At 53.2% G+C, this 20,841-nt stretch overlaps 1 protein-coding gene across 4 annotated transcripts in view; it reads left to right on the plus strand.

Annotated features, from left to right (window-relative positions):
* Positions 1-424: 424 nt before the first annotated feature.
* Positions 425-20,841, plus strand: part of CSNK1D (casein kinase 1 delta) — a 32,076-nt gene continuing 11,659 nt past the window's right edge. For 3 of the 4 annotated variants that reach the window (XM_036269826.1, XM_036269823.1, XM_036269822.1), the window contains exons 1-2: positions 425-823; positions 8,125-8,235. In XM_036269826.1, coding sequence (XP_036125719.1) covers positions 748-823; positions 8,125-8,235 — 187 coding nt within the window. In that variant the 5' untranslated portion in view covers positions 425-747. Of the gene's footprint in view, positions 824-8,124; positions 8,285-20,841 lie in introns of those variants that run through there. The other variant, XM_036269825.1, reaches the window with a different exon arrangement.

Here is a 20,841-nt window from a genome sequence, read left to right on the forward strand (position 1 = left end):
ACACCTGTGTCCCCTGTGGCCTGGCCTGTGTCAGTCTCTCCGGACGCTGGTCCTGGACGCAAGGCTCTCCTCCTGCAGCGTCCGAGGGTGCGGGACCCGGGAGTCTGGAGGGGCGGGCTCGGCCCGCTCTCACCCTCTCCCAGAGCGCGCTCCCTGCAGGCCCATCCCGGGTCTGTCGCCAGGAGCCGCTGGCTTCCCAAACACCCGCGGGGCCCTGCACGCGGGAAGGGGCCGGGCGGGCGCTCCCGGCCCGGGGTTCGCTACGGGGAGCAGGGGGCGGGTGGACCCAGGGGTCGCGCGGGGACACCCGAGTACGCTCGCCCCGACCCCGCTCCTTGGACAGCGCGGCCACGCCCCCGGGCGGCGCGGCCCCGCCCCTCGGGCCGTCCGGCCGCGCCCCCGGGTTGCTAGGGGAAGTGACGTCACAGCGCGATGGCGGCGGCTCCTTCAGGCAGCTGAAGGGGGATTTAGGCCCGGAAGATCCGAGTCCATCCGTGGCGGGGAGAGGGCAAGTGGGGCCGGCAGAGGCCGGACCAGGGGCGGCGGCACTCGGACTGTCCCATCCGCCCCGTATTGTGGCGCTGGGAGCGGCGGGGCGGACGGAAAGCGATGGTGAAAGCGGGGCCGTGAGGGGGGCGGAGCCGGCAGCCGGACCCGCAGTAGCGGCAGCAGCGGCGCCGCCTCCCCGAGCTCAGACCCAGGAAGCGGCCGGGAGGGCAGGAGGGAGCCGGGCCCGCCGCCGCCGCCATGGAGCTCAGAGTCGGGAACAGGTACCGGCTTGGCCGGAAGATCGGCAGCGGCTCTTTCGGAGACATCTATCTCGGTGAGGCGCCCGTCCCCTGGGCTCGGGGCCGCCCCTGAGCGGCGTCCGCTCGGCCCCCTCGGTCCCGCGGCGGCGACCCGGCCCCCCCCCGGGACCATGCGCCCCCCGCCTCTCCCCTCGGGCCCGTCTCGGCCGCCGGGCCCCGCGGCTTCCAGGCCGGAACTTGCGGCCTTTCCGGGCCAGCCCGCGCCTCCCCCGGGGGCACCTGCCCAACCTGTGCCCGGGGCTGCGGGGTTGGCCGGGGTCCCGAGACCCCGCTGTGCCCGCCGGCGGCCCGCAGACAGACAAAGGTGGCGGCCGGTGCGCGGCCCCGCGTCCTGCGCACGTGCGGCGGGCTGGGTGCGGCGGGCCCGGGAGCGCCCGGGGCCGGCCGGAGGCGCCCGCGGCCTCCGCTGCCCTTTGCGACGAGGTGGGCCAGCCCGGGCGGGTGGAGCGGCGGCCGAGGACGTGTTGCGCATCCAGCTTCCGCGCGGGGTGCCTGGACTCGGAGCCACGTTGGGCACGGGAGAGGCCGACCTGGTGGCAGCGCTGCCCTCGCGAGCTCGTCCCTGTGGCTGGTAGGTGGTCCAGGCAGACCTGAACGTGGTTTCCGACCCACGGGAGACGCGCCCGCACAGGTGCGCCGAGAGGCAGGCCCGCACTCGAAAGCGGGGCGTTCGGAGAGGACTCCCGTGCGTTTCTCGGGAATTGCGTGTAAGTGACTCCAAACCCCCCGATTGGGGACCGTCCAGCTGGCGGCGGCGGGGTGCAGAGGGACTGCTCTTGCGCAAGTTTGGGGGTAATCTCTTCCTGTGGTTGTTGGCAGCCCCGCTCGGGTGTTTTTGTTTGGCTGGTGTACCTGTCATAGAGGGTCAGGAATAGCTTTGTACATGTGGGCCCTGCCCCTGGTTGTGCTTTAGATGGTCCCCCCGGCTCTGTCCCCGCCCCCGCCTTCCCTCCTGTCACCTGGAGCGGACGCAGGCCGCGAGCGCACACGGTTGGGAGTTCGTAACTGCCTGGATGCTTACCCCACGGGTAACCCTGTCACATGCTACATTGTTGCCTTTGAACCGGTGTTTCCGCCTACTGTCTTGTTGAGTAAAACACACTTTGGAGACATTTGGACTTTACTATTTAAATATTTATATCCAGTAGTCAGCCTGCTGCATTCTCAGCAGCGTTCAGGGAGGCAGAGTGCTATGTAAATGCAAGCTGTTTGCCTTATTTATAGAACAGTAGATTTTTGGCAAAACTTGTGACCTAGGATCTAGAAGCCGGACTGAGAAGCTAGTCCATTAGCCACCCTTATGCAAGCACAAGAAGTAGATATTTAAAAAATTTTTTGTCCTCTGGTCTGAGACTTTTCCAGACAGGTCTTGGTTTCTGAAGCTGGATTCAGACAGTCGCATTGTACAAGAGTTCTCACCAAGTCACTCACCAAGATGTGAGTTCTCAGCTGGAGTAGGAGCTCTGTGGGAACCCTGTCTGCCTAGTCACCACTCTTCTTTGGGCCTCAACTCCTGCTGGATGCCAGGAACCACTCAGCACAGATCAGGCTGACGGGTCCCATGTATCTAAGATGGTGAGTGGACTGTGGCCCTCACACTTCACCCAGCACCTGCACAGCCACCCTTTGGGGTTCGCTGGAGTTACTTGTGGGGCTGAGCACAGCCAGTCTTTCCACTAGCGTTGACTCGGGCTATACGCTGCCCCAGGGGAATGTGCAGCGATCTCTGTAGCTGGAGTAAGTTGTGGCTGGAAAAGTGGGTGTGAGGGTGCTCACCACATGCTATGGTTAAGGTCCAAAGAGCATAGAAAGTGATGAGGTCCAAAGAGCATAGAAAGGACTGAGTCATCTGTACCAATAGTTTTTTCTGTTTGTTTGGCCTAGTGATTAGGCATAACCTAAGGAATTGAATCCTTGTCTTGAACATCAGTATGTCCTGCGTCATTCTTGTGCTGTCACTTGGCTATTGGTCAGAACACTCTTGACTCCACCAGGTAGGGTCACCTTGTTTTGAGCCTGGCATTTGGGGTTGTGGATGTCCACCTGGGACTTTTTGCTTCCATACCTTTGAAACTGGGTGGAGGGAAAGGCTGTTCTTCAGCTTGGAGAGGGTCTCATGTACCAGGAAGGCCCAGTGTTGGTCTGTCTTCCCAGCAGCCTGCTTTGCAGAAATGGTTTTGCTGCACTGTGCCCTGCCAGGTCAGTCCAGTGCTTCCCAGGTCGCCCGTTCCGGCAGGCAGTCTCTTGGGGCTGTTTCTCCAATGCCTGGGCTTCAGAAAGTATGTGTGCTGGACTTGGGTCATCATGGGCTCCAAAATGTGTGGTCTCAATCCTCAGTCTGCCTCCCCTAGTCTTGACAGATCCCAAAGGCTCCTGGGAAGAGCTGGCTGGGAAGGCCTCAGCACTCACATACCCTGTGTAGCACACACTTGGCAGAGGGTCACCACACCTGGTGCTGCAGGGGGGAAGCCTTGTCACCCTGGGCCCCCCTCACTTCAGCTTCCACCAGCTTCAGCCTTTGATTGCTGGAGGTGACATGACTTTGCTGGCAGGGTACCTCTTATGCATTTGATAAGATTTGAAAACAAGGCCAAAGCCAGTGTCCTCAGTATGGACCTCAGGAAAGAAGAGTGTGTGGGGGGTAGCGTGTGGAGACCAGGCTGTGTGGTGGTGCTGCGGTCTGCATAGGTGCTGCTCTGGAATTCAGTCGGGTGGGGTGCTCAGCAGGGAGGGGCGCAGTCTGAGCCCCATTCTCATGAAGCTGTGTTCTCTCGGTCTTCTGGAGGCAGGTGGTAGGGTCCTTGGACACCCCCATTCCTGATGTCAGAATAGAGGATTTTGTTCTGCCAGCTCTGGGCTTTGATACCTGGCCCGGTCGCTCTGTCATTGTCAGAGAATGGACTGTCTGTTGACTCAACAACATGCCAAACACCCCCCCCCATCTTTTTTTTTTTTCCTCTATTGATTTTAGAGAGAGGAAGGGAGAGGGAGAGAAAGAGAGAAATATCAATGAGAGAAAACATCAATTGGCTGCCTCCTACATGCCCTTACTGGGGATTTGGCCCACAACCTGGGCATGTGCCCTCACCGGGAATCAAACTGGTGACTTCTTGGTGCATGGGTTGACACTCAACCACTGAGCCGCACCAGCTGAGCCCAAACACCTTTTTGGGGTGCTAAAGTTTAGGAACCTCTTCATATCTGGTTTTCATGTTTCCCCTTGCTGACTCTCAGTGCTCCTCAGTGGCACCCAGCAGGGTATGGAACACATGGTAGGTGTTCCAAAGTGCTGGCTGGCCAGTCACGCCTGTGTCCTTTAGGGTGGTGGCTTGAGTGCTCTAGTGAGAAGTCATGACAGCGCCTCAACTGCTCTGTCAACAGTTACCTGTGGGTGACCTCTGCCCTGCTGTTCTGAGGCCTCTCCCTGGTTCTTGGCGGATGTCACTCCTCAACAGGAGTTACCTTCCTGTCCCAGGATGGGGTCAAGCTTGGGGTTAGGTTCACTTATTTACCATCTGTCTTGTCTGCTCAACTTGACACAGTTTTGTTTTCTTAGGACCAGCATTGACCTGTGTCTGAACATAGACTGCTGTCTGCCTCGTAAGGGGCGCTTTTGGCTAATAGGGACTGAGAGTTGCCCAGGAGTTGAGGTTGTTTGGGAGCTGAAGCCCATAGTGTAGGCAGACATGATGAGGAAGCATTGACATGGCACTGGGTTTTGACTTGTTCTGAATGTGGAACCAGAGCTCAGGGGTATCTCTTTAGATTCTTGCTTCCATGTAGAAGTACTTCTAAAAGTTACTGGCTATGAAGCACCAGCTTTTGTGATTTCCATTTTGTCACAGACCAATACTTTTGCAAAATAAGATTAAAATGTTGCAGCATTATCACATTGTTATCAGAGCTCCACATGTTATCAGAACTCCATGGTGCTTCCTCTGTCCTGTATTTGTCCTTCCTGCACTGGTGGGTGGCAGTCTGAGGAGACTTGGAACATCACCGCCCCTGGCGCATGGAGCTGCTGTAGGCTGTCGGGAGGGTGGAGCAGGGCTGCAGACTGGTGGCCCTCAGTTCTGCCCAGTGGCCTCTGATGTTTGGTTTCCAAGGAACACACAGAACCTGAAGCTCTACTGCTTGGTTCTTCTCCCCAGTAGGCGAAGACCTCCCAGGGAGGCACCCACAGTGTGTGTCGCTCATGTTTGTGTGACCAAGAGCCCATGTGCAGCCCTTCTCCTGAGTCATTACACTTGGGGCCATCTTGATGTCTCCCATCCTGGCAGAGGCTGGTCCTGTTGCAGGTGTGATCCTGAGGGAGGACTGGTACCATGGAGTTGGATGAGGGAATTCCTGTGTGTTCTAGAGTTGCTTGTGGTCCTGTGTCCTGCAGACTGTCATTTTGCAGGGGGAACTGTTGGCTTTACTAGCCCCAGTGAGTGGAGCTTGAAGTGTTTCCGCCTTCTCCAAGGCACTAGTCAGGTGGGTAGTCTGTCCAGACTCAGGATGTTTTTTTTTTCTTTTTTCCTTTTTAATTTTTAGAGAGAGAGGAAGGAAGAGGGAGAGAGAGATAGACATGTCAATGAGAGAGAACATGGATCAACCGCCTCCAGCATGCCCCCCACTGGGATTGGGCCCACAACCCGGGCATGTGCCCTGACCGGGAATCAAACCGGCGACCTCATGGTGCAGGATCGACACTCAACCACTGGGCCATACCGGCCAGGCCCAGGCTGTTTTTTCATTGAGGGCCTGCATCCTGGCTAGAGTGGCAGTGATGAGTGTGTGGACTTGCTGATGTCACTGGTAAGATGAGTCATCCATTTATCCTAGGCTGGCGAGTTCAGTTCAGGGTTCCAGGTCCTCACAGGAACTCTTGAGTTCATTTTCATTTGCACAGTATATTTTGAGGTGAAATCATTTCTCTTGTAATTGGATAGATTGTCCCAACTGCAGGCAGGAAGAAGGACATGTATTACCTGTCTGTCTCCGAGTGCCCGAGTCTCTGTGCAATGAGAAATGAAGCTCTTAGACCTAGAGGGCCGCTGGCAGTGGTCAGATGGTGGGCATTCCCACTGAACCCAGCACTCGGGGCCGGTTTTGTATTCAGGTTCACTAGTCGTGGCTGCATCCTATGCAGTCATCTGAGCAGACCAGATAGAGGAGACTGTTTTCATTGGGGTTCTGGGGCGTTTAGTAGTGGATGTTAGTATCAGCAGGCAGCTCTCCTGCAGGTGGGTCACTGTTGTGATGCTTGCTAACCTAGTCTGTCTTTTGTCTGGGAGTCTGATTGTGCTTTGTAACCATTACCCTGTTTATCTCCACAACTTCCTCGTGAAACACACTGCCAATCTCCCAGCCAAACGTACGTAGATGGTGAGAGAAACTGAATCACCAAGCACTGGGGGAAGGAAGTGTCCCAGGGTCTGTCTGGGCCGCTGGAGCCAATGTTAATTCATTCACAAACAACCGTACTACTGGGGAGGATCACAGTGTTTCATATTTGCAGGGCACCTGTGAGGAAAGCCAGCAGAGTGCTGGACATGTGCCAGGGAAGACTGTTCTGTTCTTTCCAGGTAAAGCTCCTCGAGGAAGGTCTTGAGGCTGCTTGGGGTCAGGTTGGAACTCTGGAGTATTTGTGTGTGAGCCAGAGGGGTGATGGTTGTCACATTTGCGGTTCCTTATTGGAGGAAAACATAAAATGTTTGTAGATAAAAACTCCCAATTAAAAAAGCATTGATTGATTGATTGATTTTAGAGAGGAAAGGAAAGGAAGAGAAAGAGATAGAAACATCAATGAGAGAGAACATCGATTGGTCCCACTGGGGATCGGGCCCACAACCTGGGCATGTGCCCTGACCAGGAATCGAACTGGCAACTTTGGTGCATGGGTCGAAGCTCAACCACTGAGCCACACCGGCCGGGCTAAAACCTCCCAATTTTACCTTGAAACTTATGGGCTGATAATTGGGAGGCATTAGCAGACGTATTTGCCAGTTTTAGTACAAAACTCAAAAGGTGTGTGACAGGTGCATGTTGCATAGGTGCAGTCAGGGCTTTGAAAATAAGAGTTCTTTCCTGGCTCGGTGGTTAGAGTGTTGACCCGTGGACCAATGAGTCACGGGTTCAATTCTGGTCAAGGGCATGTACCTCGGTTGCGGTTTGTCCCTGGCTCTGGTCAGGTCATGCGGGAAGCAACCAGTCAGTGCGGCTCTATCGCATTAATGTTTCTCTGTTTCTCTCTTTCCCTCCCTCCCTTCCACTCTATCTAATGATAAATAGAAAAATATCCTCGAGTGAGGGATAAGGGGAAAAAAAGAAAAGAGTTTCTCCTCTTCCTGGTCTAGTGTCAGTAAGAAATGAACAGTGATGTTCTGTTGCCTAGGGAGTATGAGGCTTGCTGAGGGCCCCACCCCCAACTCCGTGTCCATTGGCCTGGCCTATAGTGAGTTAGCCATGAGTGCTGCCACCTTGGGAGCTGAGCCCATCTGAGAAGTGCTCTGACTGTTCAGAGGGGTGTGCAGCTGGATCCCTGGGCTGAGTGGATTGAGGTTATTTGATGTTTGGTGAAAACCAGCCTTCCCTCTAGAGAAAAGTGCACAGGCACACACAGGCCTATCCCATCAGCATGGGGACATGGGACCACACAGAAGGCATTGCAGGAACACATGGAATCTCCCTGGGGCTGACCAACAAGGTAATAGGAAGGTTCAGAGCAGGAGAGATGGGAGGCTGTAAAGAGAACCCGAACCTGTCAGCCTTCTCTGTTTTTGTTTTTGTTTTTATCCTCACCCAAGGACATTTTTCCATTTTTTGTTCAGGTGGGGGGGGGGGAGGAACAAAGAGAGAGAGAGAAACATCGATGTGAAAGGAACACATCGAGTGGCTGCCACCCACACAACCCCAACCAGGGCCGGGGACAAACTGCAACCGAGGTACATGCCCTTAGCGGGAACTGAACCCCGGTCTCTCCAGACCGCAGGCCGACGCTCTAACCGCTGAGCCAAACCGGCCAGGGCTGTCAGCCTTCTCTGGATCCCCTTGTGATGTGATCCGAGTGGGCACACACAGAGGTGGGTGATGTGACAGCAAACTAGACTTGCCTGTATATATTAAATACTCCCTGTTTTAAAAGGGAAAGGAAGGATAATTTTCCATGGGGTTTGTGGATTGCTGACACCATCTCATGACAGGAAATGGAGCACAACCATCCTTTGGTCCTTGGAAGACTTGGATAGTGCTCCTGTTCCTGGCGCGTTTTGCCACTGGGTTAGGTAGTGGGCACCAGATAATTAATGCTGTGCTTTTCTTTCTTTACAAGGTACGGACATTGTTGCAGGAGAAGAAGTTGCCATCAAGCTTGAATGTGTCAAAACCAAACACCCTCAGCTCCACATTGAGAGCAAAATCTACAAAATGATGCAGGGAGGAGGTATGGCCTTTACCTGTTAAAGAAGACAAGCAGGGTTGTTTGATGGGAGGTGTGTGTCCTGAATTAAACTCTGGCTTGTTTTGGGAAAGGGAGGAAAATGCCCATGCTCTGGGCCCAGCCACGTGGCCCTTTCATAGGCTGTCAAACAGCTCAACAGAAAGAAACAGAAGTTCATGCTTTTGGCTAAAACACTACCTTTTCTAGTCTCATTTCACGGAGCAGTGTCTGAACTCGGGGCCTGTGTGAATGTTGATTCCTAGCACTGCTGGTTGTCATGTGTGCCAGCTCAGTCACATGCTTTGCTCAGCTTTGGCGTGGGGGTGTCCCTTCAGACTTTTCTGAGCGAGGCTACTGCAACCCCTTCTAGCTGAATTACTGTCCCAATTCTGTCCCCAAACCTCCCCTTGGACCGAAGGGTGCCTGATGTCCGAGGGTGCCCATCCTGACCTCAGAGTTTCATTTTAGAATTCTCTGGACTTTAAAATCGTTTCGCTAATGGAGCAGGAGGGGATCTTACTAGGAGTCTCGGACTCTGCAACATGGAGAGGGCTATGCTGCTGCCTTCTCAGGAAGAAGCCCTGGGGTCGGAAGCTATGTGGCATTTCCTTGGGGCAGGGGGGTCCTCTTCAGGGTGTGACATCTCCCCTCCACAAAAGCGGTGTCTCTGCGGCTGCTGGAAATAGCACTTGGTGGTGCGTCCAGTACAGTGTCTCTTCAGTAGTGGGGACGACCGAGTGCAGCACACAGTCCTGCGGGACCCTGCACAGGGTTCCATGCGTCCCGTCCCACGTCTCATGGAACCAGAGCACCTCGACTGGCACACGGTGAAAACTTCCTGCCCCTGTTGACCCAGGGAGAGGTCCGCAGAGGATCCAGTCAGGGTACGTGGCCTCAGCTGGAGGAAGTTTCTCAGGCACAGCTTTTAAGGTGGTGACAAGTAGAATGAGGTGACTCAGGATGTGGCCTTCATGGTGGGGAGGAGCCTGGTGCTGGGGGTGGAATGAAACCTCCCAAATGAAAAGCCTTGACTTTTAAGGAGCAGCACTTCTGAGAACTCCCAGGCTGGGGCACCCCTGTGTTGTGGCACAGTGCAGGAACACCCCACACCCAGGTCAGAAGGATCAGAAATGTTTCCAGACATAGCTCAGTGCCTAGAGCCAATACTGCTTCCTGTCTGAACCCTGCTCTAGGAGTTGGGGTGCCACCTACTCTTGGTCTTCCCATGCCCCTTCTCTGGCACCCTGCAAATGTGCCCCAACTCCGCCATTCCCTGCACAGATCGGGTTCCTCCCCGGTTTCTGATGCACACTTGATGGGTGCTGTCTGGGTGTAAGACCCGTGTTTTAGAGAACGATTGTGTCTGGAAAAGCAGAGCATGGCCTTCTGGGAGTGTTCTGTGAACTCATTGACCAAGACCACTCATTGACCTCCCGGCAGAGAGGAAGAAGAAGGAGTCTGCCTTGCTTAGAGAGTAGGGGCTCTGCCATTGACCAGCTTTTTGCATGATATCTGCTGTGGGTGCTGCAGGCCACTTGGTTGCTATCAAGGGACAACAAGCACCCCTGTGGCTCTTTTTATGCAAAGTCCTGGGCTTCGTTGCATTTGGTGTGTGCGGAGTCATTGCAGGAGTGCCTCGCACTGTCTGGCTTCTACTACAGGGTTGTCCCGGCCACTGCTCGCGTGCTGGTGGCGTTGCACCTGGCCAGGGAGAACTGCTGCTCCATTGGTCCAGGGGGAGGAGTCGGATAAACACATTAGTGTCAAGGATTATTAGAAGTGTTTTTTTATATGCACAGGTGCATTTACTACCGCAACAGTTCGGTGCAGTAGGTATCTTCAGCCTCGTGTAATGAATGAGGAAACTGAGGCACAGGTGGCTACAGGACTTGCTAAGGACACAGATATGAACTTGAGTGTGTAGCTTCCAGGCCACTTGGCAGAGGTCTGCCCCCAGGAAGGGATTATGGCCCTTCATGGTGGCCCGGGGTTAGGAATGTGCCCCATATCTTCCACCTGCCCTCCATCTGTTTATGGAAAGAGACATAAAACACAAAATAGCAGGAATCAATTTTAATAAGTTTTGTTGGTGATGGGCTCTGGTAGACACCAAGTTTTTATCAAGATGGAGTGGACTGTCAGACAGAGCCTAGAGGCCAACTGCTGTCCAATCCTGGTGTCCACAGAGTATCTGTAGACCGCTTCCTTCTCCGGTAAACCTCGGCGGAGAGCGTTTGAGCAGTTCACAGCTGCTCCTGGTCGAGGTGCATGCCTGAGACCAGGGCCCACCATTGCAGGGCCAGGCTTCACTCTTGCCACCTCTCTGGTGCCCGTGTGCCCGCCCAGTGCCCCCTCAAGGAGGAGCAGCCCAAAGCCTGTTTCCTACATTGCCTTGCCTAGCTTGTTTTTATTTATTTTTATTAATCCTCACCTGAGGATATATTTTTTCCCTATTAATTTTAGAGTAGAAGGGAGGGAGGGAGAGAGAGAAACACTGATGTGAGAGACACATCGATTGGTTGCTTCTCCCAAGACCCCAATGGGGCCTGGGGAATCAGTTCTGCAACCCAGGTGTGTGCCTTTGACTGGAATTGAACCCGAGACCCTTCAGTCCAAGGGTGAACACTTTTTAATTGCTGAGCCAAACAGTCCAAGGCACCTAGTTTGTTTTTAAATGTCTGTTTCTGTTAACCCTCCCACCCCCAAGAAATCTGTTTTTGAAAAATCTAATGACGTTGATTAGGAACATTTGACAGTTTTATTTTCAGTTGTTTTAAGGTTAAAAGGCTGAAAACTTTGTGAACATTTGTGTTTGTGTTGATGCTAAGTCCCTGGGTTTATATAGAAATCTCTTGCAAACCTGACCTAACCCTGGTCTTCCCTCCCACCCCTCCCCCAACCACACGCTTTGATGTCTGGACTCCATGAGCGTTCAGAACATCCATCCTGATTGCATGTGGGCACACACCGCACTGGTCTCTGTCCTCACTCAGGTCCTGCTGCTCCTGCACAGGCCCGGTCGAAGCCCTCCAGCTGCACAGCTTTGTCCAGATCCTGACCTGGCTGGCATAGGTTTCAGGTGTTGCCGTGCAGTCTGTACACAGGCTGAGGAACATCCTGAGAATGGCCATGGAGCTGGTGGCTCCAGGGGCCTCGCCACACGGGTTGCAGACAGTCTGCCTAGGACGAGGCGGTACTTTCTTGGCCAGGAGCTCCCAGAGCAAGAGCCTTTGCTCTTACAGCGTTTACCTCTAGCACCGCGGGCAACAGACACACGGGTGTTTACCGTGTGAGGAAAGGCAGGCACCACCTGTGAAGTGAAACTGCAAGTCTGCGCCAGGTCTTCTCAGTGCAGACCCTTTTGGACCACAGGACCCTTCCTCCTGTTGGACCCAGCACCCCTAGGGCCACTGTGCTGACATAGCTGTGGGTTGATGGTTTCATTGCTGCTGTTGGTTATCTTCTGTGTCTAGAGAAGCGGTTCTTGGTATTGTTTCTAGCATTGTGCTCTTAGGGATGGAGCCCCGAGGACATTCTTGTCCATGTCTAAGAGTAGAACTGGGTTTCGGGGAGGAGGCAAAAGCCTGGCCTGTGGGATGTGTTCCAAGAGGGGTCTCATGGATTCATCCTCCCAGAGCTGCATGGCTCGGGGCTCCTGGGGGCCCCGTCTCATCTTCAGCTTTGCTGTTTCCATTTCTCTGTAGCATGGCATGCATAGGAGACAGGGAGATAGATTTACTTATTTATTTATTTATTTATTTATTTTTATCCTCACCTGAGGACATTTTTCCATTTTTTGTTCAGATAGAGTGGGAGGGAGGGAGGGGGGAGAAAGAGAGAGAGAGAGAGAAACATCGACGTGAAGGGACACATCAAGTGGCTGCCACCCGCACGACCAACAGGGCCGGGGACAAACTGCAACCGAGGTATGCGCCCTTAGCAGGAACCGAACCCAGGTCTCTCTGGACTGCAGGCCAGCGCTCCAACTGTTGAGCCAAACCGGCCAGGGCAGAGACAGGGAGATTTAAAGAAGAAGGATGGAAAAGGAGGAAATACACTGTTGTTGACATGCTGTAGTTTCCTACATAGGAGCCCAGAAGGCAAATGTGAGTTTAGCCAGGTAGCTTAGGATCAGAATATAAAATCAGTTCATTACATACACCTGAACAGTCAGGTACACAATGTCGTTCTCTCTTCTCTCAGTACCAGGAAGTATTTATTCATCGTATTTTCCAGGGAAATGGGTCCGTGTGTGTCACACAAGGGCAGCAGGGGAGGAAACCCCAGCCCAGTAAAGGACCAGAGCTCAGCCCTAGGGCAGGTCTCTGAGGGCCCACACTCATGTTCCTGCAGGTCCCCAACCCAGAGGGGTCTGGAAAAGGACAGATAAGCATATGCTTCCCGTCCTTTGCCCCCTCCTCCTCATAAATTCAAGATTTCACATGCAGCTCTGGTTTTTAGTAGTGAGTACAGGGTTCCAGTCATCTGTCTAGTGACCAAGCTTGTGACCACTCTGACTGAAGTCTCCTGTGCTGCACACAGGCTTTTCTGAGTGCCTGGGAGATGCGTTCACCTTCCCTCCCTTCGTCTCCCAACCCCACTGTCTGTGTGGCAGTGGGCCCTTCGCCCTTGCATTTGGGATTAAAGCAGGTCTGAGCCCTTCAGACACAGGTGTGCTTGCATGAATCACATCAAGGGATGATGGTTAACTCAGGAGACTAGGAACAAGGGAGGGACTATTTCTAGCTTTTTCAGAATTTTTGCACAAATAATTCAAGAGTTCTGGAGACACTCCAGAAATTAAATGTGTGGATTTGTGGTCTTTGGGCGGGGAAAAGAGGAGGAAGTAGGGTAGGAGTCCATTTTGAGGGCAGACCTGGTCCAAAATAGGAAACAGGGCCAGAGGGCCTGGCCCATTATGGCTCAGTTGGTTGGGCATCGTCCCGTGCATGGAAAGGTTGCAGGTTCAATTCCTGGTCAGGGCACATGCCCGGGTTGCAGGCTCGATCCCTGGTCGGGGATGTGCAGGGGAGGCCAATTGTCATTTCACATTGATGTTTCTCCCTCCCCATTTCTCTTTAAAAAGTCAATTCAAGAAAAAAAAATTTTTTTTAATAAAATAAGGCCCTGGCCCTTTTGGCTCAGTGGTTAGAGCGTCGGCCTGCGGTCCAGAGAGACCCTGGTTCGGTTCCCACTAGGGGCGCATGGCTCAGTTGCAGTTTGTCCCTGGCCCTGGTTGGGTGGTGCGGATGGCAACCACTCAATGTGTCCCTTTCGTGTTGATGTTCCCCCCACCCCCACCCCTATCTGAACAAAATATCGAAAAATGTCCTCGGGTAAGGATTAAAAAAAGGGAGGGAGGGAGGGAGAAAGGAAATAGGAAATAGGGAAAGAGGATGAGCAGAAGGAAGAATGAATGGCCCCCAGTCCCCACTGCAAACCTGTGTTTCACATCCTTTGCCTGGTGTGAGCCTGTTGTCAAAGATGCTCTGGCGGTTCTTCTCCCGATAGAAAAGGCTGTTTGTAAACAACAAAACCGTAGAAGAACATGGAGAAAAACACAATACATTGACACCAGCTGGGCCACCCAGCAGTCAGTCGTGAAGTCAGTGCAGTGAAGTCCTGGAGCCCTGATGTGACGGGGCAGCCAGGACACAGGACCAGACAGTGCCAGTGTATTCACTGCACCCGCCCGTCTCAGCACCACTCAACATGCAGACTGAGCCCTTTCCCTCACTGCCACGACACCACCAACTGCTCTCAGGCACCAAAGACCATCCTCGCTTTTTGCTCTGGGATCCGAGGCAGGACAGCCCGAGTTGTTCAAGGTCAAGGATTTGGTTCCTTGTTTCATGCCGCCCTGGCATTCTGGGATGGGTGCATAGGTACCCTTAAAACGTCTGACCAGCTTGCTTTTTTTTTTGCATTCATCTTCAGATAGAGCAGGGGGGGAGAGGGAGGGAGAGGAAGAGAAACATCAGCGTGAGAGAGACACACAGACTGGTTGCCACCCACACAACCCCAAACGGGGCAGGGGTCAAACTGCAGCCAAGGTACATGTCTTTAGTGAGAACCAAACCTGGGTCTCTCTGGACCGCAGGCCGATGCTCTAACCGCTGAACCAAACCCGCCAGGGCTATCTCACATTTTTTACAGACATATGTGCCCTGGGAGAAAATGGTGGGTGAAGCAGGTCTGCTCTGGGATTGGAGGTCCAGAACAGGAATCCTTTCTCGCCTGTGAGCACCCTCACCCGGGCTCCCAGTTGAAACCTCATCTCCTGCAGTACATTGAAGGTCTAGGGCTTTCAAGAGGACCTTCAGCTCTGATTGGCAAAGTGAGGTGTTTGGTAGGCTGGGCACTCCAATAGGTGGTTTCCATGGTGATAGAACAACATGTTCCCACTGTGTAGGCCCAGCGGCTGCCAGCTCAGCCCTGACATTGCTCATGGGCCCCAGAGCAGGCAGTGCGGGAGCAGCACGGGAATATCTGTATCAGGAAGAACGCTCACACGCACAAGATGTGTCTCCTGCACACAGCCAGCGCTGGTGCCTGGGCACGGAAGTCCCGTGGAGCAGTCACCCTGCGGGGACTCGAGGGGCATGCACGTGAGTGTAGGAGCAGCAGGCCTGCAGTTTGTCCCCAGACAATCCCTTTTTGTCTCATCCTAACCCACCGCCCAGGACAGTTCAGTACCTGACCCCAACAGTGGGTGTCAAGGAGACCAGCAGTAGAGAACGGCCTCACCCGAGACTCCCTCCCCCAGAACGCAGGGGCTTTGGAACTGCTCTCGTGCTTAATCTCTTCACTCTGACACAGGAACGGTGGCCATATATTCTTCTTGAAAAGGAAAACTTCCCTACCCAGGCCACTTTCAAAAGCTGGAGTGGAGAGTCTGATAACAGCATGCAGATTCTAGAGGGGTTCCCCTGAAGTGCTCACGTGCACTTGCTTAGAGAATGGTTGGAATGCCTCTGCCTCCTTCTGTGGATCCCGGCCTGACAGCAGTGTCCACCCTTCTTCGCCGTGTCTATGCTTCTTGAAACCCACTGTTGGGCATTCATGTAGGGCAGGGCTGTGGCTCTCTTTCTTCCCAGAAGTAGGCTGGCTTGGCTTCCCTGTGAGCTGAGCCACAGTGTGGTTGGTGCTCTGGCAGAAGAGACACTTCTGGGTTGGGGTGGTGGCTTAGTTCCTTGCACAGTGGTCTAGATCTCCACTGCTGTGGCACTGATCTCCCTCCATGCTCTGCCCGTTTGACACCTCACTCCCAGGATAGAATTCCTACCAGGGCCAGTAGCTGGAGAGAGTCCAGGCACCTGGCAGACTTCCGAAAGCTCAACTCCATTGCCTCACCCTCCTTCAGGCTCCAGAGCCCTCTGCACAGCCTGCTTAGCTCCGTGCGCTGGGGTCAAGTGTGACCATGGCGAAGCAGGCGTAGACAGGAAGCCTAATCCTGTGTGCATGGTGACCCACTTATGGATGCCAGCTCCATGCAGCAGCTGTGGCTCCCAGCACCTTGGCACAACCACCTGCAAACTGCTGGGTGGACACTGAGCCCCTGGGCCCTGGTCAGGCAGCTGCTGGCAATAGAGAAGTCCAGAAACTGAAGTGTAATTCTTAAAATAGTTTACAGTCGTCCCTTGCCACTTTGCGCTTTGACATTTGCGGCTTCACTCTGTCGCGGTTTTTCCAAATACTGTACAGTCGTCCCTCGTTTATTGTGATTAATTTGTTCCAGACTCTAGCGGTTGCACCTGGCATTGAAGGATTCCTGGGGTGCTCGAATACATAGGCCTACAGTCCATACATACAGTAATTTTAATTGTAATCGTAATACAGGGGTGTATAATTGACTCAACCAGTCGCGTGCTGTATCATTTTCACTGTCTCGATAAACTTTTTAATGAACATATTTGAAAAAACCGTGATAGAGTGAAGCCGCGCAAATCGAAGCGCAAAGTGGCGAGGGACGACTTGTATAAATAAAGAATCCTACTTCGTGGAAATTCATTTATCGCAGTAGAGTCTGGAACTGATTAACTGCGATAAACGAGGACCGACTGTATAGTAGCCGGATACAATCCATAAGGTGACTGGGAGTAAGTCTTAAGCCAGATAAGACCTGTATGCAGAAAAATTTTAAACTTTATTGGAAGATACGAAGAAGACTTACAACTGGACACGTTCTGTTCCTGGAGTGAGAGCTCAGTAAGGTGTTGGTTCCCCCAAACTTCCTTGCTCAGTGGGATTCCAGTCCAAGCCCAGCAGGGCTTTTCTTCCAGCATGACAAGCTGATGCGAGAGCTCATGTGAGAATAGCCAAGGGCTGACTGATTAAAATGCTCCTGAAGAAGAAGGGCATTTGCCCTGGAAATATCAGAACTCACAGTGTCTGCCTGGCCAGTGTGGCTCAGTGGACTGTCATCTCATGCACTGAGAGGTTGCTGGTTCAATTCCTGTTTGGGGCATGTGGCCGGGTTGTGGGCTTGATCCCCAGTATGGGGCGTGCGGGAGGCAGCTGATCGATGTCCCTCTCTCTCTCACTCTTCCTTTTTTTCTAAAACACCAATAAAAATGTATTTTAAAAAATAGCATCTAGAAGGAGTGACGGCCCAAGACACTGAGCACACCTAGCATCCAGACAATGACTTTTTTTTTTTTTTTTGATTGATTTTTAGAGAGGGAGGAAGAGAGAGGGAGAGAGATGGAAACATCGATGAGAGAGACATCGATTGGCTGCCTCCTGCATGCCCCCCACTGGGGGTCTGGCCCACAGCCCGGACATGTGCCCTGACCAGGAGTTGAACAGGCGACCTCCTGGTGCATATGTCAATGTTCAAGCAACTGAGCCACACCAGCTGGGCCAGATGATGGCTTTGAAATGTCATTTTCCACATGGAGCCCAGGCTGCTGAGGAGAGAGCTGATTCCAGGGCAGGACAGGAGCTGAGGTAGCCTGGGACACATGCAGCCCAAAGGGGATGCTCAGGCTGGTGGGCACATGTCCAGAGGACACAGGAGCAAGCTTGGAGGGGCGTCTGTTGGCCGAACTTGGGATAACGAACTTCAGAACTAAGAATTAGTTATAGCACTTGGGAAGAAAGGAGGAACGTCCATGAGTCCACAGTGCTGCCCTCATAGCTCCACAGAAAAATGCAGAAGGAACAGTTAAGTGAAAACGACCACTTTACTGATCGGTTCGGGCCGGAGTCGTCGATGCATGCAGACAACTTCAGAGGAGCAGGTTTGGCACCACCCTCGAAGGCTCTTCCACAGATGCAGAAAGCAACAGAGAGAAGGAGCTTTTGGTGAAGAATCCGGCAAATAGCATCTGACAAGTGGTGAGAACCAGCAACCGGGCAAATCCAAATTGAGGGTCATGTTGCAAAATTGCCTGTACCCCAAAAATCTGTGGTGAAAGGTTAGAGAATATCTAGACTTATGTGTGAAGGCCACACAGTGTGTGGCCCTGATTGGGCCCCAGGTGGGGGAGCTGTGAAGGATGTCACTGGGACACGCAGCTGGGGAACCGCGTGTGGACTGGGACACATCACTGCACTGCCTGAGCACATGGGGACTACGGTGGTGTGACTCCCACGCAGGAGACAGGAAAGGGCCTTGGAACTGACCAGAAATCAGAAGTGGGCCTGTGCACAGCGGTGTGACGGGTAGAAAAGGCCTTGGGAGCACACGGTGCTGAGGGCGGTGGGTGTTCTGCTTCACCTCACCCGGGATCCACTTCCGAGGGATTGGCTGCCAGGTGAAGAGTGGAGCTCTAAGACATTTTTATTTTTTAAAACGGCTTTATTGAGGCGTAATCTACACGTATTTTGTGTGTGTGGTGTGATAAGTGCTGTCATGTTTACACCCTCATTAAACCATTACCATAATCAGGATAGTTGATGTATTCATCACCCCCAAAAGTTTCTGGGTCTCTCTTGTGGTCCCTTCACCCCCACCCTCTGTCCCCAAGTCACACTCATCTGCTTCTGTCCCTGGTTAGTTTGCATTTACTGGAGTTTCTGTGAAGGGAGCAGGCCTATGTTCTCTCAAGAGGCATCCACGCAGTGTCAGTGGTCACTGTGTTCCTGGGCCAGAAGCACCCTGGACAGGCATGCTCACCCCACTGACGTGAGCGTCCGGTGTCAGGCACTCCTCCAGAGCTGCTTGAGCCTTTACGTCCACCCTGTGCTGTTCCACTTCTTGTCCCGGGTAAGCAACTGGGTGAGCGGCCGAATGAGACGTGGGAACCGCCCACTGTCAGCAGTGCATGGGCTTCGTTGGCGTGTCTGTCTCATCTAAGTTACTGAAACTATTAGCATAGAGCAGTTTATAGTTCTTCCTGTTAGCGTTCCAATGTTTGTAGAGTTTTGTTCTGCCACCTGTCTTTGATCTGGTGCTTTGTGCCTCCTTTCTTTTTCTTGAGCAATCTGCTAGAGGTTTATCAAAAGCCTTCTCAAAGAACCAGCTTTTGGTTTGTTTTCTATTTCATTGATTTCCACTGTTGTCTTTTATTTCTTCTCTGCTTGCTTTGGGTTTCTCATTCAGATGGAAGCCGAGATTATTGCTCTCTTTCTAATAGGGTGTCACTTGCTGCGAGCTCCCCCCAGCACATGCAGCAGCATCTTGTGACCCTGCTGTGCTGGGCTTTCCTTTCACTCGGTGACCAGTGCTCAGCCCGTGAGCTCTTCCCTGATCCAGGGTTGTTCGGCTTGGTGTGTGTGTGAGCAGCCATTTGTCTTGCTCACTGAGTATATGGGATTTGGGAAGGGCATAGCTGGAAAGTCTTGTCTCTGCCTCTGACTATCCGTGGCCTCATCTGAAAGGCTCAGAGGCTGAGGGCTGTCATCGGTGTGTCATCACCACCACTCACGTGCCTGATGGTTGGTGCTGGCTGTCATCGAGGACTGTGCAGCATCTGAGGTGTTAGCCTCCTTGCCAGCAAGCCAGTTGGCGAGCCATGGTTTCGTGGATGCTGGCGAAAGACAAGACTCTGTGAGCTCCAGTGAAGGAACGGCAGCTCAGAGATGGGGAGAGACGTCATTGTGTGGCTTTGGGGCGGGGCTGCGGTGTCCCTGTGCTGAGATACCCACACATGGCCTGCAGGGACAGGCAGGTGCTAGGGTATTTTGCAGTGAATCATTTAGCTTCCAGATATTTGGGAAATTTTCAGACTTCATTATCTGTCTATAACTGAATGACACTGTCGTCTGAGAGCACACTTTATACAGTCTGAGCCCTTTAACTTGAGTGGGGTCTGTTTGGTGTCTGTCTTGGTACCTGCCCCGTGTGCACGGGGAGTGTTCTGCTGTGAAGAGGGGACTGGCGCTCCAGTCAGACGGGTTTGTCTTGGCGTCGTTTGCATTGTGTTACAGCACTCTGTCGTCAGCTGCAGAAACATTCAGAACTATGTTCTCAATAAATAGGTGCCTTTTTCACTATGAAATGACTGGTGTGCAGTCTCGTCCACCATCTGCTGCATCTGAGTTGAACATGCGTTCTGTGCTCCTGCTTGTCACCTGTGTGTGAGGCGCTCGGTGCATGGTGTGCGTGGCGGGTGCTTGCTTTCCTGGCTAATCCGAGAAAGCGTGCCTCACTCGGGGTGTTCGGACTGTGGCAGGTCCTCAGATAACACCCTTCTGTTGTGACAGCTGCTGTGGGCCTTGGTTCCGTCCCACGTCCTTGCACACACAGTCACAGGCCCTGTGAAGGACTTTCTGTATTTGCACTGGGGTTGGTGGCAGGTGAGATTTGAGTCTGTCAGCTCGCTGCTGGCTTGTCTCATCTGTTTCATTTGCCTCCTTTTTTGTCTTCTTTTGGATTAGTCAAGGATTTTCTTAATGATTTGTCTTACGATTAGCTCTTCTGTTGGCTTATTAACCGTCCCTCTTACTATTCTAGCAGCTGAGGTGGGGTTTGTCATGTGCGTCTTCACGAGTCGCAGTCTCCGCAGAGGTGCTGAGCCGCCTGGCGCGGAGCAGATGCTCCGCAAGTGCGCTTTCTCCCAGCCCTCCGCACCTGCTGGCCTGCGCGTTGTCTGCATTCAAGCCTCGTGTCTGGTGTGTGAGGCTCTGGTTTCCAGTGCTCTCTGCCCTTCGTGGAGGCCCAGGCTTCCATGGGCATCACCTGTCTTCTCTCTGATAAGGAGCAGATAGGAGAACAGGTCTGCTGATGATTGAGTCTGCAGCTTTTCATGTCTGAGACGTCTTTGTTTTGTCTTTGCTGAAGGCTCAGCAGCCTGTGCATCTGTAGTGCAGCCTCTCAGCTCGGGGGCTGTGCCTGACTGTGTTCCGATGAGACTGTGGTCACCCTGTCTTTGTTCCTCAGGATGTGATGTCTTTATCCTTTCGCTGATGGTGAGCAGTTGTGTTTTCAGGGACGGCCATGTGATGGTCTTCATGGTTCTTGTCCTTGGGGTTTTTGGAGCCTCTTGGGCCTGTGGGTTCAATGATGTCATCCAATTATTTCTGTCCCCGTTGCTTCTCTTTCCTCTCCTGGGGGCTCTGGGTACAGAAATGCGGTGGCTGGAAGTCGTCCCACACTGGCCGTTGGCTCTGTCAGTAGTTTATATGTCACATGCCTTCAAGGCCACAGTGTTGCGTCTGCTGTGA

The sequence above is a fragment of the Molossus molossus genome, unplaced genomic scaffold (assembly GCF_014108415.1).
Source record: "Molossus molossus isolate mMolMol1 unplaced genomic scaffold, mMolMol1.p scaffold_m16_p_19, whole genome shotgun sequence".
Lineage (NCBI taxonomy): Eukaryota > Metazoa > Chordata > Mammalia > Chiroptera > Molossidae > Molossus > Molossus molossus.